General features: G+C 50.5%; 1 protein-coding gene across 4 annotated transcripts; it reads left to right on the forward strand.

The window, feature by feature from the left end:
• The first annotated feature begins 2,514 nt into the window (after positions 1-2,514).
• On the forward strand, positions 2,515-11,108 carry CNPY3 (canopy FGF signaling regulator 3). Of its 4 annotated transcripts, XM_082848587.1 has the most exons (7): positions 2,515-2,748; positions 6,548-6,671; positions 7,328-7,382; positions 7,460-7,582; positions 9,590-9,712; positions 9,948-10,065; positions 10,379-11,108. In XM_082848587.1, the coding sequence occupies exons 1-7, from the start codon at positions 2,574-2,576 to the stop codon at positions 10,600-10,602; spliced, it is 942 nt and encodes a 313-aa protein (XP_082704713.1). In that variant the 5' UTR covers positions 2,515-2,573; the 3' UTR covers positions 10,603-11,108. The 4 variants fall into 4 exon arrangements, 3 of the variants coding, with proteins under 3 accessions (XP_082704713.1, XP_082704711.1, XP_082704712.1); XM_082848585.1 differs by lacking the exon at positions 7,328-7,382 and having other exon boundaries at positions 7,486-7,582; positions 10,379-11,104; XR_014326531.1 differs by lacking the exons at positions 9,948-10,065; positions 10,379-11,108 and having other exon boundaries at positions 7,486-7,582; positions 9,590-9,691.
• Positions 11,109-17,453: the final 6,345 nt, after the last annotated feature.

A 17,453-nucleotide genomic window follows, 5' to 3' on the forward strand; every position in this document is an offset into this window, starting at 1 on the left:
TAAGGGTCATTATTCATTTGACAAATATTCACTGAGCTTGGACTCTGAGCCAGGCACTAAAGAGGTTTTAGTTTCGTTTTGTTTTGTTTCCTAAAGAGGGTTCTTGCACTGATAGAATATGAGGCTCCCACAGTGGGGTGTAACCTGTGTGACCTCCGTTAGTCCAGCTCTTGCAGGAAACCCTGCCTTTTCCAGAGTTTCCTCTCCAGTAATCACCCCAAGAATCTCTGGGTGCATTCATGTGAATCCAGATGTCCCCTGGGGCAGTGCAGGACAGTTCCCTGGATCAATGGCCCTACTTCAGTCTTCCTTCCCCCAACGTGGCGGTGAGGAACTGTACTCTTAACACTCCCCACACACATGGTGTCAGTGACTCCCAGCTTGCCAGAGCCCCTTTGCCCTTTTAGCTACTCTTCCACGAAAACCCTCACCTCTCCTCCACTGTTCATCTCTCACCAGCCTGTAAGGAGACTCTCCCAGCTCTTTTCTGGATCCTTCAAGGAGGGACAGGGCACAACTTCTGGGGAATCAACCTGTCCACCATCCCCACAGAGCCGGCTCCTTCCCTAACACACAGAATGAGGGAGGGGTAGGCTGGGTGGGGGTGGGGGCGTATCCAGCCATAATCTCAGAATTTCTCCAGCCACTGTCCCTTCCCAGCTCTCAGCCCAGATGTTGAGCCCAGGGCTCCTGCCAAACTAATCTGTGTCTCCGTAAATGTCCTCTCAGAGGCCCTTTTGTTTATCCTGGAAGCAGGTTTCCCTTAGCTTCAGCGCTCCTACCCATATTGCCCCCCTTCCCCCAATCCCCAGACTCTGAATCCCCACTGTGGCTGCATTAATGTTATTTCCCAAGAGGGTTCCTGGCCAGACTCTTGAGCCTCCTCAAGTCGTTTAAAGCCTAGAGAGCATGGAGGACCTCAGGACAATGTCCTGGCCCTCTACACTGTGGAATTCTACCTACCACAGCTCCTGCCTATCCAAAGTGCCTTGTCACCCACACAACTCTTTTAAGCTAAGAAACTAAGATCAGGGGCTTCCCTGGTGGCACAGTGGTTAAGAATCCGCCTGCCAATGCAGGGCACAGGGGTTCGAGCCCTGGTCCGGGAAGATCCCACATGCCTGGAAGCAACTAAGCCCGTGTGCCACAACTACTGAGCCTGTGCTCTAGAGCCCGCGAGCCACAACTACTGAAGCCCGCTCGCCGAGAGCCTGTGCTCTGCAACAAGAAAAGCCACCGCAATGAGAAGCCCGTGCACCACAAGAAAGAGTAGCCCCCACTCGCCGCAACTAGAGAAAGCCCACACGCAACCAAAAATAAATAAATTAATTAATTAATTAAAAAAAAAAGAAACTAAGATCAGGAAATGACAAGTCAATGGACTGAGCATCAGTCCTTGAAAGTCTTTATAAAATAGCATAAATATCCAACCTCTAGAAAGGAAACAAGAGGCACTGGAAAACACGGATTTATGAACAAAAATGGAATTTGCAGACAACCTCCCAGAGAAGCAGCCTTGGTCTGTGTGTGTCCATAGAACACTGAGCTCAGGGCCAGCCTGAAGCAGCCCCAAAGACCCAGAGAGTCCTCCTCTTGATGACACAGCACAAGGGGGTTTCACTGAGCAACTCCTTGTGCTAGGCACCCTGTTGCTGGGGAAGCGGAAGGGAAATCAATCATTCATTAGCCAAGTCCCTGTCTTGTGGGAGCTCAGAATCCAAAGAAAAAAACAATAGGCCAGAAAAGGGAGCCAGATTACACACTAAAAAGAAAATTATTGCATGAACTTTTTACAATCTGCTCAGTAAGTCTTAATTCTATTAACCCGTTTGAGCGTCGCAGGAACAGGCAAGTCTTGAACAGCAGCTAGGAGGATCACTTTGTCATCATACAGATTAAAACTGAGGCTCAGAGAGGAAATGATTTGTTCTAGTTCTCACTGGGACAAATCTAGGGTTACTGGGCCCTAAGAAAGCTGCTTGAAGGCTGGGGACTCTTGGAATCGTCCAGGTCTCATCCACAGCGCCTACTAGAGTGACCGGCAATTAGAACAATAACAACAGCAGCAATAATAATAATAAAATTTTAAAACTGGTGCTCAGTTAGTACTAGCTTCATAATGACCCCAGGGGAGAAGCGACGTGCAAGGAGGCGGAGAAGGCAGTGAAGACTCTCTTTCCCATACCTTTCAGAACCAGGGCGCTGCTTCCTCTTCCCTAGCCCTGGTCCTCCAGCCCCTCCCAGAGCCTCCGTTATGGGATGGGCAAAGATGTTGCCATAGGTCATTGAGGGCACCATCCGCTCTCTCATTGGCCGAGGCCGAAAAAAGATCGTTCTCCGTTTCGCTAGAAGGCAAACCCCGAAAAGCCCATTGGCTGCCTAGTCCGCGGGCCTTCGTCGGCTCTGGGGGCCGGACGAGGCGGCCTAAAGCGGGAGTAGGCAGGAGGGGCTCCTCGTTGCCCTGGTTACGCTGAGGCACGTGTGCAGTCCCGGAAGCGGCTCCGGGAAGCTGCCTAGCTCGCGCAGCCGGAGGAAGCGCAGCCGGGTCCGCTCGGGTCGGGTCCGGCTGGGCCATGGAGCCGTTACCTGAGCCCGCGTCCCGGCCCCGGCCCGGGCCCAGGGCCCGCTGTCTTCTGCTTCTCCCCTTGCTATTGCTGCTGCTGCTACTTCTGGCGGCCCCGGAACTGGGCCCGAGGCAGGCCCGAGCAGAGGAGACCGACTGGGTTCGACTGCCCAGCAAATGCGAAGGTGAGGGGGCGGGGCTTGAGGAGGAGCGTCGGGGGATCGAAGGCCCTGGGCTCTCCAGCGGGTCTCCACTCCCTGAACCTGCTATGTGCCTGGCCCTGTGCTGGACGTTGGGGACACAGGGGCGGGCGAGAGTTCAGGTCTCAGTGCACTTGGAGCTCAGAAATCGGTGAAAACAAGCACTTATAATCGGGGTAGTAGATGCCGTGGTAGGGAAGGCACAGAACTTTGGGGGCTGGGTGAGGAGCATCTAAATCTAGCCCAGAGATGGGGGGAAAGGCTTCGTCCAGGAAGCCCTGAACGATTAGGAGTTAGCCGGGTGAAGAGAAGTGAAGCCACAGATGGAGAGGCCTACAAGCAAAGGACAAGTTTGAGGAACTGAAAAGATCCACATGACTGGTCTTGGGGGAAGAAGAGCTTGAAACGCTCCCTTTGTGCCCTCACGGCAACCTACTTTGTGTCATTGGAAGTCTTCCCCACTAGCTGTGAGCTGCGGGCAGCGACCTTGACTCAGATAGCGATTCACACAGTGCCTAGTAAGCAGCCAGTAGTTGTATTTGGAATAAGTATGAGTGAAGGGGGTGGGGGCTCTGTGGGTGTGTGTGGAGGGGGGAGGAGGGTCTGAGGCCGAAAGGGTCACTTTAGGAGAAGAAGAGAGCCTGGGGGAACTTCCTGAGGGAGGGAGATTTTAGGAATATGGGAAAAGAGTGAATCCCAAAGGCCTCCCAAGGTGTGGCACTGGAGGGAGAGAGAAGGAGAGGGAGTGGGAAAGAGAGAAAAGAGCGCCAGCACGCAAACCAGCGATTCAGGACTGGGAAGGGCCTACCTTTTATTTCCTCCCCTCCATTTCTCAGTTTCCTCCTCAGGCCTTTACACCCACTCCTTCCTTCTCCCCTCCCTAACCCCAGCCCCCCACGAAAGTTGGCTATAAATCTGTTGCATCCTAACACAAAGCATACAGTCGGCCAGAGGTTCCCCAAGCACTGGGGAGTGGGGGTAGTTTGGAAAGCATAATCTTTTTGTTTGAGAGATTAAAGGTGAGATGCTTCAGAGATGAGCTGACCTCACTGGTCGGCCTCCCAATGTGGATTCTAGCCTCTACTTTCTCCCTCACTGTCTTGAATAGACAGAGGGTTATGATGCCTTCCTTTCCTTCACTCTTCTTTTAGTCATAGCCAACATCTTTTGGGGGTTTCAGTTCCCCTTCTCATTTCCTATCTTATTCTAATACCAAAGAGCCCTTACTGTTTCTCTTATTATTCTCATAGCCTAAGAAGTTCACATTTCTTTTCCTTAGACTCATAATAGCACAGAGCTTGGCAAAGATCTTTAGATCATTCTAGTCCAACCTGATTTTGTAGGTAATTAATAAAAATAATTTTAAAGGGATTTTCAGTCGTAGGAAGGCTTGGCAAACTCCAACCCTTAGGCTCCTCTTAATCATGTATATTTACTTTTACTTATCACTGTGACATCTTTGGTATTAAATGCTGACTATCTGGCCAACAAATCCTGCCTCCTGGCTCAGTAGCCTGAGTGGAAGCGGCCTTGGCACAGAGGAAGGAGAACCTGCCCAGAAAAAAGTGGGTGGATGTGCATGAGGATCTGGGGTCTGTGCCATGAGTCTCCTCCAAGTCTGGCTCTGGGTGGGACCCCCAGAGGGGGTCTTGAAGAGGTAAGGTTTGGAAGAGTTGGGCAGCAAGGTTCTGGTTGATGGGTATAAGAGAGATGAGTTGATGGGTTCCAACCTCCGGGGCCTGGCATACTGCATGTTGAGGGTGTGGAAGTGGGGGGGCACAGGAGCCAGAAAATGATGAGCTTGTACACAGTACAGGACAGAAGAGGGGAGGGAGCCCAGATGGTCCTGGATGGAGAGCCAGGGAGGTGAGACACCCACAATTCATTGCAGACTCTGAGGTCACTGGCTTACATTTTGGAATTTTCATGTGTTCCAAGTTCTCCAAGCCATCTATTAATGCATATGTTATAAAATTTCACCAAACAAGCCTGCTGGGGATTTATTTGTTTCAGTAGTAAGTTGGTTTTCTACCCAACTCTGCTGTTGGTGTTATAACAACGCTGATGGCATTTAGCCTGCAGACCACGTTCCACTCGGAGACGTCAGAAGCTGCTCGAGCACCAGCACAGTCTCTCTGAGCAATATTTATCAAGTATCCAACTGATAAAGTCCAAGACTAGAGGAATAAAGAAAAAAATCCAGTACATGATCCTCATCTTGAGTGCCCTTGTAGTCGAATCAGAGAGACACGTGAGATGACGGAGGCCCTTAGTGAGAGCATGGATCCTGCAGAGTCTCAGAATGAAATCAAGAGCAGGTGGAATTCATCCAGAAGGGCTTCCTGGGGGAGGGGGTTTTTAAGGTGAGGATAGGAGAATGGACAGACACCCCCTGAAGGGGGACATCATGCACTTTCCTGAAGCCCCAGGCACTGCCCACTTTCATTGGTAGCACTCCTTATGCAATGTAATTATTTGTTTACCCTTCTCTCTGCTCCATTAGACTGAGTATCTAGAAGGGAGGGACCTTCTTTCTGTCTGTGTATCCCCAGGCAGTGCCTGACACAGGAGTTGCTTAATAACTGTTCAAGGAAGCGTAAGAGGAAATGAGAAAATAAATGAACAAAAACAGTAGAAACAGGCCTGTGGGGGGAGTGGAGCAAATTAATTTGGTAGGAACAGAGAGCTGGTGTTGGAACAACATATGAAATCAAGAAATAAAACAGTCATGAAAGACATTTGGGGGAGCTTCCCTGGTGGCGCAGTGGTTAAGAATCCGCCTGCCAATGCAGGGGACACGGGTTCAACCCCTGGCCCAGGAAGATCCCACATACCATGGAGCAACTAAACCTGTGCACCGCAACTACTGAGCCTGTGCTCTAGAGCCTGCAAGCCACAACTACTGAGCCCGCATGCCACAACTACTGAAGCCTGTGAGCCTAGAGCCCGTGCTCTGCAACAAGAGAAGCCGCAGCAATGAGAAGCCCGCGCACTGCAACGAAGAGTAGCCCCCGCTCACCGCAACGAGAGAAAGCCGGCGCAAAGCAAAGACCCAACACAGCCAAAAATAAATTAATTAATTTAAAATTTTTTTAAATAAATAAAAAATTAAAAAAAGACATTTGGGGAACAACTGGGGAAATTTGAATATGGACTGAGTATTAGATGATATTGGAATTGTTGTTAATCTTCCGAGTATGGTGATTTTTATGGTTAGGTAGGAGAAGGTCCTTGTTCTCAAGAGATGCGTGATGACTTGTTTAGGAGTGATGTAAGTCTACTTACTTTCAAAATGGTTTAGCAAAAACAATGTGTACATTGTTGACATCTATTATTATCATATTGCTTTATATTATATATTGGGGAGAGAGTGTGATAAATCACTAACGACTGTTTTTTTGTTTGTTTTTACTAACAACTGTTGACTGTGAGTGGAAGGTATATAGTTATTCGTTGTACTCTTTCAGCATTTCAGCTTTTCTATATGTTTGAAAAATTTTTAAGTAAAATAAATGATTGTGGGGGTGGGGAGCAGGAAGGAGCTGGGAGGAATGAAGCCAGTAGGAATAAGGGCCAGGAGTGGACAGGGGGCAGTGGGATCTTGGAGCCCGCTTTCACCTACTGAGCTCCATTTGGTGGTCTGGTGCTAACTCCTTTCTCTGCCCCAAGCATTGACTCAACCCAGTCCCGGAGAGGCGCCCACTCGGGTCTGTTTTGCTGGGAGCCAGCTCCCGTCAAAGGCTCAGATGCACTCAGTAGGGTGTGCTGTGTCTCCTTCCCCCAGTGTGTAAGTACGTCGCAGTAGAGCTGAAGTCAGCCTTTGAGGAAACTGGCAAGACCAAGGAAGTGATTGACATGGGCTATGGCATCCTGGACCGGAAGACCTCAGGAGTCAAATACACCAAGTCGTAAGTGAAGTGGTAGGGAGGGGGCCACTGGCCTGGTCTGCTTTGTCCCTCGAGGCATCAGCAGCTCGAAGTTCCCTTCTCCCTTCTGGCTAGGCAGACCCACCAAAGGGAGGCAGCTCTAACTGAGCCCTAAGTTTGCCCACTGGTTCTATCCCCAACTAACTGTGTGGCCTTCATAAGTCCCTGAATGCCTCTGGGCTTCACATTCCTCATCTGTAAAAGCAAGGCTGTTGGACCTTATCAGTGATTCCCAGGCTCTTGGATTTTATGGATTAATTTTTTTAAATATAGGATTACTGGGGAATTCCCTGGTGGTCCAGTAGTTAGGACTGGGCGCATTCACTGCCGTGGCCCGGGTTCAATCCCTGGTCAGGGAACTAAGATCCCGCAAGCCTCGCAGCGTGGCCTAAGAAAAAAAGAAAAGATTACCAACTTTTAACTTTGCCAGGTATAAATATTAAAAACAAACCAAAAAACACTTCCATCAACTATGATCATCCTTTCAAAATGAAGTGATATCTTAACATCAAACTTTCATACATTTTACTTTATTTTTAAAAAATCTACTGAATCATTTAGCTTTATTTAAAAAAACAAAAACAAAACTTCCTTCCCGTAGAGCTGTTAAAATTGTGTCTCTCTGGTCTGTGTTCCAGCATTTCAGAGCCCCCCCAGATGACCTATCTTCCTTCCAGCTCTGCCTTCCCGTTGGTGAGATGTGCAGGTGTTGGGGTAGCAGGGCTGGAGGGACGGACCACTAATCCACAGGGGTGAGGAGGGGAACTCAGGCCCTCTCGTGCTGCTGTCTCGGCAGGGACTTACGGTTAATCGAAGTCACTGAGACCATTTGCAAGCGGCTCCTGGACTACAGCCTACACAAGGAGAGGACCGGCAGCAACCGATTTGCCAAGGTTGGGTTTGTGCTGGCCCTTCATCCCCACCGGGGCCAGGCTGCATGTTTAAGTGTGTCTGCTGGTCTGGGTGCCACTGGAAGATCGTGCCCTGGGAGCATCCCTCCTCGGTCTCTCCCCGTTCTTCATCCATTGCTGTTGGCACCCCTCCCCTCCTGAGCGACCTGACTTTTCAGTGGCAGTGGGCACATCCCTGATGGTCTGGGCCTGCCCACTGGGGTCCTGCCTCAGCCCCAGATAGAAATGTTCCCGGGTGGCAGCCCCGTCGGAGGCCTAAGCACTCGTGCAGGGAGAACTCAGGCTGTGCCGAATTGGGAGGGTTTAGAGGAGATGTCAGAAGACTCTTGGGGGGCGGTGACTGCCACGTCCCTCCTCTGGGCCCACAGGGCCCCTACCTGGACCTCCATCATGGTGCCTTTGTGACATTTATTGTGCTTACTGTGTACACGAATGCTTCTCTCCCTGGAGAATGAGCTTTCTTGCAACAAGGCCCATGTTTCTTTGTCTCTGCTTCTTCCATGTTTGGTAGGAGAGTTGTCTCCCACATTTCTCCACCTAAGTACCCTTATAGCAAAGGAGATCCATCAGAAACCCCTGGGAAACCTAGATGAATAGTATCAAACCACAGAAGTCTTAGGTTTTATCTTTATAATGAGTGTTAATGTTGTACTTGGTAATAAATCCATGTTTAATTTAAAAATGTTTAACATTGTTTTCCATAGCAAAAAAATTAGAACCAACCTAACCATTCACCAGTAGGGAAGTGGTTAAATAAATCAGTGTGGCCATTCAGTAGACCATTTTGCAAAGTGTAAAACGAAGAATGAGATAGCTTTTTATGAACTGAACTAAGATCATCTCCAAAGTATATTATTATTATTATTATTATTATTTTTTGCGGTACGCGGGCCTCCCACTGTTGTGGCCTCTCCCGCTGTGGAGCACAGGCTCCGGACGCGCAGGCTCAGCGGCCATGGCTCACGGGCCCAGCCGCTCCACGGCATGTGGGATCTCCCCGGACCAGGGCAGGAACCTGTGTCCCCTGCATCGGCAGGCGGACTCTCAACCACTGCGCCACCAGGGAAGCCCCAAAGTATATTATTAAGTGAAAAAGGCAAGGTGCCGAATGGTGTGTATGATACATACTGCTGCTTGTGTAAAATGTGGGGGTGGAAGAGAGGATATATTTGTGTGTATATTTGCTTCTAGTCGCGTGCATGATCTCTGGAAAGATAGAGGAGAAATAGAAATAGGAGAAAATTGTCTCTGTGGAGAAGAATATTTTTTATGCAACCAAGAGTCCTCCCTGCTTCGCCTGTGCCTCTTCCCCTCAAGGAAAGACACAAGCCATAGGAAGAACCCGAAGCAGGGAGTGGGCCTGGATATGGGGGAGGTCACAGCGAGGGGAAAGAGCCAAGACCAACTTACTTCCTGGAAAAGGAGTATTTGTCCAAAGGGCCTGAGGGCAACAGCAGGCTTTTTTGGTTTTTGGGTTTTTTAATAAATTTATTTATTTTTGTCTGTGTTGGGTCTTCGTTGATGTGCACAGCCTTTCTCTAGTTGCAGCGAGCAGGGGCTACTCTTCGTTGCAGTGCGCCGGCTTCTCATTGCAGTGGCTTCTCTTGTTGGGGAGCACGGGCTCTAGAGCGCAGGCTCAGTAGTTGTGGCACATGGGCTTAGTTGCTCCATGGCATGTGGGATCTTCCCAGACCAGGGCTCGAACCCGTGTCCCCTGCATTGGCAGGCAGATTCCCAACCACTGCACCACCAGGGAAGCCCCAGCAGACCTTTTGGAAAGAAGGAGTGAGGGGAGGCAGGACAGGGCGTGTGTGTGGAGGGGTTGTGGGATACAGGTCTCAAAGAGGGGAGGGGAAGGTCAGGACAAGTGTGAGAAGCTATAGGGGGTCTTGACTTCCAGCTGGGTCCTTGGGCCTCCAGCTCCACTGGGAGAGGAGGAGGCAGGGAGAGGAAGGGTCTCTGCCTCTCATGTCTGGTCGCCTCTTCCAGGGCATGTCGGAGACCTTTGAGACGCTACACAACCTGGTGCACAAAGGGGTCAAGGTGGTGATGGACATCCCCTACGAGCTGTGGAACGAGACCTCTGCAGAGGTGGCTGACCTCAAGAAGCAGGTACGGACCCCTCGGCCCTCAGAGGCCAGCTGTGCCCCACAGAGCTGGGTGGTGGGGGGTCCTCGGCTGAGGAAGGCCACCAGGAGCCAGGGGACCGTGGTCAAGTCGTTTCACCCCTCTGGCTGCAGCCTCCTCGGGAATCAGCCACCAGCCTGGTGGGCGGCGGGGCTCAGCTGGGCTCCTCTGGGAGAAGTCGGCGCCGGGCTTTGCCAACGCGAGGCGTTGTGGTTAACAGTGCGACGTGCTGGTGGAGGAGTTTGAGGAGGTGATCGAGGACTGGTACAGGAACCACCAGGAAGAGGACCTGACTCAGTTCCTCTGTGCCAATCACGTGCTGAAGGGCAAGGATACCAGTGAGTCTGAGGGCACGTCAGCCCTCGATTGTGTTGTTTGCCTCCCCCTGGGTAGGGGGAGGACAGAAAAGAAATAAGAAATGGGGGCATCGTAGCATCTGTCCTCAGGGAGCTGGATGGGACAGGGTGGGGTCAAGGCCTGACGCGCCGGTGCAGAGTAACGTGTGGATGCCTCAGATGCCCCAAAATGGGCCTGGGGCCACAGCGAGGCAGAGCTGGGACGCGTTCCAGTCGCCGCCCCCAGTGGCTCCGCAGCCAGTGCTCCTCACCCAGCAAAGCAGTCTGTTGACGGTGTCTCTCCTCCTTGCCCCAGGCTGCCTGGCAGAGCGGTGGTCTGGCAAGAAGGGGGACACAGCCGCCCTGGGGGGGAAGAAATCCAAGAAGAAGAGCGGCAGGGCCAAGGCCTCGGGTGGCGGCAGCGGTGGCAGCAAACAGAGGAAGGAGCTGGGTGGCCTCGAGGGAGACCCCAGCCCCGAGGAGGACGAGGGCATCCAGAAGGCTTCCCCCCTCACCCGCGGCGCCCCCGAGGAGCTCTGAGCCTAACTCCGCTCTCCTGCTGACCCAGAGCCCTGACCTGGGAGCTGGAGGATCTGGGCCCCGGCTCTGGCAGACAGAGCGGCACCGGGCTTCAGCTGTGCCTGCCTGGGCTGCGCCTCTTCTGCCGCAGACAGACTCCAGCCCTGGAAGAACTCAGATCAGCTGCGGGCAGCCCAGGCCGGCCTTTTCCCTCTGCCCAGCGTTCCTCTCCTGACCCAGACTTCAGGTGGGCTCTGCGCTCTGAGGACTGCCCAGGACTCCAGTGTGAACTCGGACAGGCAGGTGTCGAGCTGGGCCCCGGGACTGGGGCTCCAGAGCCCCGCACCCCCTCGCTTCTCCGGCACTGACAGCGGGAAGCAAGACTGAGGCCCCAGCTCCTCCTCTCTGCACCCACCCCTCCTGTGGACACCTTGCACTCTGCCCAGCCCTCCCCAGGGCTCACAGAGTAAAAACCTTTCGGCCTTTTTCGTTTGGATTTCTGAGTCCTTTTCAGCCCCTCAGAGGGGCCTGGAGCCCCCTGTGGCTCTTTCCTGTCCCTCACCTTCCAGCCTTGGGGGCTGAGGATGGGAGGCTGTTCCCATCCTCCCATCACTGAGGCCGAACCTGCTGACTGTGGGGAAAGCAAGTGCAGGGAGGGCCCGGGGGCGCTGGGGCGAGGGGTGGGCCTTGGGTATGCGGTGGGGCCCCTCAGCTGCTCTTGGTCTCCCCAAGCCCCCCAGGCCAGGAGGGGCCTCACTTGTGCCCTGGCACCTGGCTGCCCTCATTCCTTCCCTCCCTCCCGCCTCTCCTGTCCCCGCCACCAAGGCCTTCCCGTTGGTTGTGTAAAGTGTACGCCAGTGACCCCACCAGCTCCCGCCCCTCGTCTCCACCTCCGCCTGGCCCTGCCTGTTGGTCTTGAACCTTGTTCCCTGATGACCACACATGACCACTCCATGCTTCCTAGCTGTTGTGCCCGGAGCCCGCAGGGGAGGGAGGACACCCCAGTCCCCCCAAAACAGCTGGTTGCACCATGTTCTCTGGGAGTAAGGGAGAAACAGGAAGGCTGGCCTCTGGGGAGAAGGGATGGGAGGCTCCGGCACCTCCTTGTCTGTCCTGAAGGCAGAGATCTGTGGTGGGTCAGAAGCAATAGTGGTGACAGCTGCGAGTAGTCAGTGCTATAACCCTGCAGTGCACTCGGGTGGGCGCTGTTAGCCCCATTTTGTAGAAGAGGGAACTGAGGCTCAAGTCACAGGACGCGCCCGAAGTCCTGTTGGCAGTGGCACAGCTGCACGCGGACCCTGGCTTTGAGACCCCAGCCCACTGCATTCCCGCAGCCTCAGGGCCCCTCTCCCAACACCTGGCACTGGCCATGTGATTCGCATTGAACTGGTTTGGTTTCTTGCCCGTAACCCATGCCCACCAACAAGTCTCTTTTAGAAGGAAAATAGGACGCAGCCCCTGATTCTAGAAAGGAGAGAAGAGTGGAAGGTCCCGCCAGCACTGCGCCCACACCACATCCCCTGAGCACCCGCACCCAGGCTCCCTCACACTCCAGGCTGGGCCCAGCAGGTAGGAGGGGTCACTGCTGAGGTGCCCCAGGAGGATTTTCCCAACTTCTGGCAAAAAGGCTCTGGGGTCCCCCCAACTCGGGCTCAGCCCCTCCCCGCTCCCCAGGGCTGGGAACACCAAGGCCATAGAGAGTGGAGCAAATTGGAAGCTGCTTCTCTGGCCCATGAGGCTTAGAACAGGCCCTTGGAGGATGATACTTTTTGGTCTAGTGCCCCCCGCCCCATCTCCAGTGCTGATACTGGTGCCTATTGAAGGGGCTGTGGGCAGAGATTCTAGCCTAGACTGTGGTCCCATCCTGGACTCTGGTCTGAGCATAGGAGGTGACTGCGGGGGTCTGGGATTGGAACCCAGAGCTGGGGAACCATTTGCAGGTCCCTGGACTGTCTAGGATTTGGTGGACAGTCTCTGACCACCCCCATCCTGTCACTAACCCACAGCACTTCAGTACTTGGCTTAGGTCTGTCCCCAGAGCTTCATTGTCCTTAGAATAGGATGAGACAAAGACCTATCCCCTTACTGGGGTGTTGGCCCAGGGGCCCAATCCCAGGCCTAGGCCCAGACCAGAGGGAGGGCAGCGCTGCGACTGCTTTGCTCTTTGACCTGTGGCTGCTGCAGGATGAGTGCCCTCACTTGCCCCCCATTCCCCACAAGGCCAGGCGTGTTGCACACTCACTGGCTCTCCACGCACCCACCCCAGCAGGCAGCTTCTCCCTGGCCCAGCCTAGAAAAGAAAGAAGGCAGGATCTGGCTTCCCAGGTTTTTCTTTTCCTCTCCCCACCACACACACAAGCCTTTCTGAACTGGAGTACTGCCTCCCACTTTCCCATAAGGTGAGGGGTCTGGCTGAGTTCGAGTGAACCTGATTTCAGTCCCTTTGTTAGAAACCCAATTAGAACGGGGTCTCCTACCCTCACCTGGACATGAGAGTCACTTGGATGCTTGTTTAACATACAGATGGACCCCCCCCTCATACTTGCTGGATTGGGGAGTCTGTGTGGGTCCTAAGATGAGGCCAGCTGCAACCCACTCCACCAGGAGAAATTCAGGTGTTGTGCTAAGAGGGGCCAAGACCTCAATGAAGCCACACTGGAAGGAAGTCTTGTCCTCAGAGACAGGAATTATCAGAACCCCAGAGAGGATCTGTCTCTCTGTTGGAGACTTTCGTCATCCAGAACCACAAAGGCTGATGGACAAACCACAAGGCCAGTTTGTTCCAGTTCAATGACAGTCAAGCCTCAGGGGTTGGGGTTCTGTAGTCTTAGAAGTGGCTGCATCGGGGGCCTCTGTGTATTCGTTTTAAGGAACAGCTCCTAGGAGGCAGGCTCCTCTCTTTATTTCCAAGTTCCTGGGTGGTATTTTCATGCAACATCTTTTCGCAAGTTAGAAAGTGGTGCTTTTCACACCTTTGACTCCCCATCTGTCAGAAAGTTGTTTTAATAAAAGTTTTGTTAGAATAAGACACTTGACTGCCAGAATTCGTGCCAGAAAATGATAATAAATATACAAGCCCATGAGGTTTGCAGTTTGAATGGAAGCCCTTTAAATAAGGACACCTTGTGCAGTTCACAACTTGTCCACATGTGCACAGCAGCCCTAAATCACTTTAGTTCACAAGTATGAACAAAATTCTTCATATCTTTGATCTTGAAAGAAAAACACATTTTTTTCGTGACAGATGCATGGTCCATGCCTAACTGGTTTGTGGAAGGACTCTGTGTACTAATCCTAGCAGCAGAGCCAGCTGAATCCCTCTTGAACATCCACTGATGGCCTGGTTTGCACTATTAAGAAATTTCACTGGAATAATAATAGTAGCCACTGTTTTTTGAGTGCATATTACTATGTGGCAAGCACAGCTCTACGTGCTTTAATTAACTCATTTAATACAGCTGTGATCCACACAAGGCCATGGATTTTTAAACACGTTATCGAAGTAAAATACACCTACAGAAAAGTACACATAAGTGTAAGCTCAATGAATTTTTACAAACTGAACACCAAAGTCACCAGCATGCAGATTGTGAAACATTATTACCATCACTCCAGAAACATCCCACACACACCCTACAAAAAGAACAGGGATTTTTGTCTACTTTGTTCACTGCTATATTCCCAGTGCTTAGTAGAGCAGTGCCCGGCACAGAGTAGCTGCTTTCCCCCCCACCGCCGGCCGTACCACAGGGCTTGTGGGATCTTAGTTCCCAGACCAGGGATTGAACCTGGGCCCTCGGCAGTGAAAGCTCAGAGTCCTAACCCCTGGGCTGCCAGGGAATTCCAAGAGTAGCTGCTTAATAAATATCTGTTGAATGAACGGAGCACAGAAAGTTTACATAACTTGTCCAGGCCACACATTTAGGAAGTGGCCCAGCCAGGTTTTGAACCCAGATGGAATGGCTTCAGTGCCCCGGGGCATAGGCTCCATGCCATAGAATCTTGCAGCCATAGCTGGTTGGCTCGTCCACCATCCTCCCCTTAGACATGGCTCTCTCTTCTAGAAAGCAGACCAGCTGCTGTCCACTAGTCTATGTCTTCAGAGTTTAAGGTTGGACATGCAGTTAGGAGTGAATTAACCAAGTTTTTCTCCCTTTTCAAAGTTTACAGTTTTGTATAGCTTAAAGGAAGCTTGACCTTTAACGATGCCCTCAAGACCTGGCTTCTCTACAATGTCTTTAAGAGGAATCCAATTTTACTCATTCTTTCTTTAAAAGTGTACTCTCCATCTATCAAGTTTATCCAGGCCAACAGAGCTTAAACTTCCGCTAAAATGGGTGTGATTCTCTACAGGAGATGTAGCTGCACATTGAGACGGGAGAAGTGGGCCAACCCCATCACCAGCTCCAGGGGTGGCAACATCTCCTACCACCATCACTTTTCTAAAATAGAAAAGGTTCTCTGTCCAAAAAACAAAACAAAACAGGACACTCAAAAAGCCAGGTGTGGGAATTCCCTGGCGGTCCAGTGGTTAAGACTCTGCGCTTCCACCACAGGGGGCACGGGTTCCATCCCTGGTCCAGGAACTAAGATCCCACATGCCACGTGGCCAAAAATGTAAAAAAAAAAAAAAGAAAGTAATGTAGCCACCATTAATTAGTGTTATAACCCACCAATATAGGGACCAATTTTATACTCATTTGACGGGGCTTTATTAAAGCAGAGTGAGTCATATCATATATTGAAAAGGCTAAAAAAGGATCCATTGTAATAAATCTGCTAGCAGAGTTCATGTGGGTGGGTGGCATCCCAATGGTCAATCTGGACAGATAGTCAGCAGAGAAGAGTTTTTTCCAGCGGCTTGGACTAGAGTTTGGAAATTGGCATCCCTCCTCTGAGCAATGTATTTCTACCTGTTCTGAATCAAAACAAAACCAGCCAGAATGTCTTCCATTTGTAGTTACTGTTATATACATAATTCACAATTCTAAGATTTTCATGTGTCCTCAAATAGGTATAGCCTTGGAGTTTGTCCAGTTGCAGCCATGTTCCCAACCTAAAATCTCTTTGCAAACATATTATACATTTGGGGATGAAGAATTTAGTCTTTTCAGCCAGTTGCAAATAATAAGCATTGCATATTAAAAATATCACCTTATTTTCAGCTAAGTCAAACTGTAAATTGATTTATATTCTGTGACCTTCTCTTCCATGGCCCAGGGTTATCTAAATTTGGGTTTGGGTTATCTAAAATTCACACAGAGTAACCAAGTAAAACAAAAGGCGGTTTTGATATATTTCAGTGGGTAGAAGACATGGACAAACAATTTAGCAATGAAGGACTGCCATTACTTGGTACATTTTGGTGGTAATTAAAGACGATTACAACGATTAAATACAATTTTCTACCCAATGAAATACCAATGAATAATATCTTCATGTAGAGAAGGTTGAAACAAACATGTGTTTTGGGTGACAGCATCAATTAATAGAAAATTTTCATTTGGAAAATAATTTCATCATAACCATCCACATGTTCACTCTTTTGAGAAACTGTGGGAGCACTTTAAATGTTCAGAGCTTGGGGAGTGAGTAAACAAGTTGCGGCACATCCTCTCAGTGTAGCCAAAAAATGCTTAAGGCCAAGTAATTTATGGTCAAGAGAAGAAAATATGCTTTTGATAGTTAAAAGCAAAAACAAAAAAAAAAAAAAGAAAGAAAAAAGGCCCATGCAATTCCATGTGAACTGTGATCTCGACTTTTTATTTAAATGCCTCTGGATGAGAAAGAAATCAAATAATTACTAACTTCAGGACAAAAATCTTGTCTTTGAAATGAAAAGTACGTTTAGAAGCTATTCACAACCTATATATATATTTTTAAAAGCCAAGTTTACCATCAGCATTCATATTATTTAAAAAAATCATATTATAGACTCCCTAGTACAGTGTCTTTCTAAGCCTGTAGCCAAAGACCTTTCTAAGCCTGTAGCAGTGAGCACAGACTCCACTGCTTGGGCATGGGCAGGCCCATTTGAGGTCGTCTGTGTGCTAAAAATAGAAAGGTAAGAATGATTACGTATCTCTGGGGTTCCTCCAGCTCCCGGATTCTATAGATGGTAAAAGGGGGAGGGGATGGGGAGGCTCCTTTGTTCTAAATTCCATACCTCCGCTTTTTCTGAAGCCAGAAGAACAAAGACAGGTGGGGAAGGCTGTTCTTGCTGTCTTGGGCTTCCCTGGGTGGCATCATTTTCCTGAATCCACCTCAGTCCAGGGTCTTGTCCCAGGAAGAAACCTTCTGCTTTGGGGAGGAAGGATGGATGTACAGTAACCAAACAAAACGACTAATTTATGAAGTGACAGTGAGCAATATGATAGCAAGAGCACCAAGCACTCCCAGCCCTGACCCTGGACTTCACACTTGTGGGCACCTCCATGAATAGCAGTTGGTCTTTAGAAGGGCGCTTGGTTGGAGAGGAATTGGAACCAGACTTCACCTTAGGCAGCTCAAAAAAAAGCTTGATGCCTCACCTACAGGACAGAGGAACACCTGCCCCCAGGTGGGTGGAATGATTCCTTGGGCCAGAACTGCTCCTGGACTTGAATGGCCAAGCCAGCATTTACCCAGATACTCCCCATTCCTTCCTTCCCTGGCTGACCAGGCCCTCCTTCAGCTGGAAAGGTTTTTTTTTTAAGATTTATTTATTTATTTTTTTGTCTGCTTCTGGTCTTAGTTGCAGCACGCAGGATCTTTGTTGAGGCATGCGGGGTCTTTCATTGTGGCGTGCAGGCTTCTCTCTGGTTGTGGCGTGCGGGTTTTCTCTTCTCTAGTTGTGGCGTGCGGGTTCCAGAACGTGTGGGCTCTGTAGTTTG

The sequence above is a fragment of the Leucopleurus acutus genome (assembly GCF_964270905.1).
Source record: "Leucopleurus acutus genome assembly, chromosome: 10".
Taxonomy (NCBI): domain Eukaryota; kingdom Metazoa; phylum Chordata; class Mammalia; order Artiodactyla; family Delphinidae; genus Leucopleurus; species Leucopleurus acutus.

Coding starts and splice junctions, on each gene's coding strand:
- CNPY3 (XM_082848587.1), top strand. CDS start 2,574: ATGGAGCCGTTACCTGAGCCCGCGTCCCGGCCCCGGCCCGGGCCCAGG. Junction 7,383..7,459: donor CCAGCTCTGCCTTCCCGTTG/GTGAGATGTGCA, acceptor AGGGGAACTCAG/GCCCTCTCGTGCTGCTGTCT. Junction 9,713..9,947: donor TGGCTGACCTCAAGAAGCAG/GTACGGACCCCT, acceptor TGTGGTTAACAG/TGCGACGTGCTGGTGGAGGA.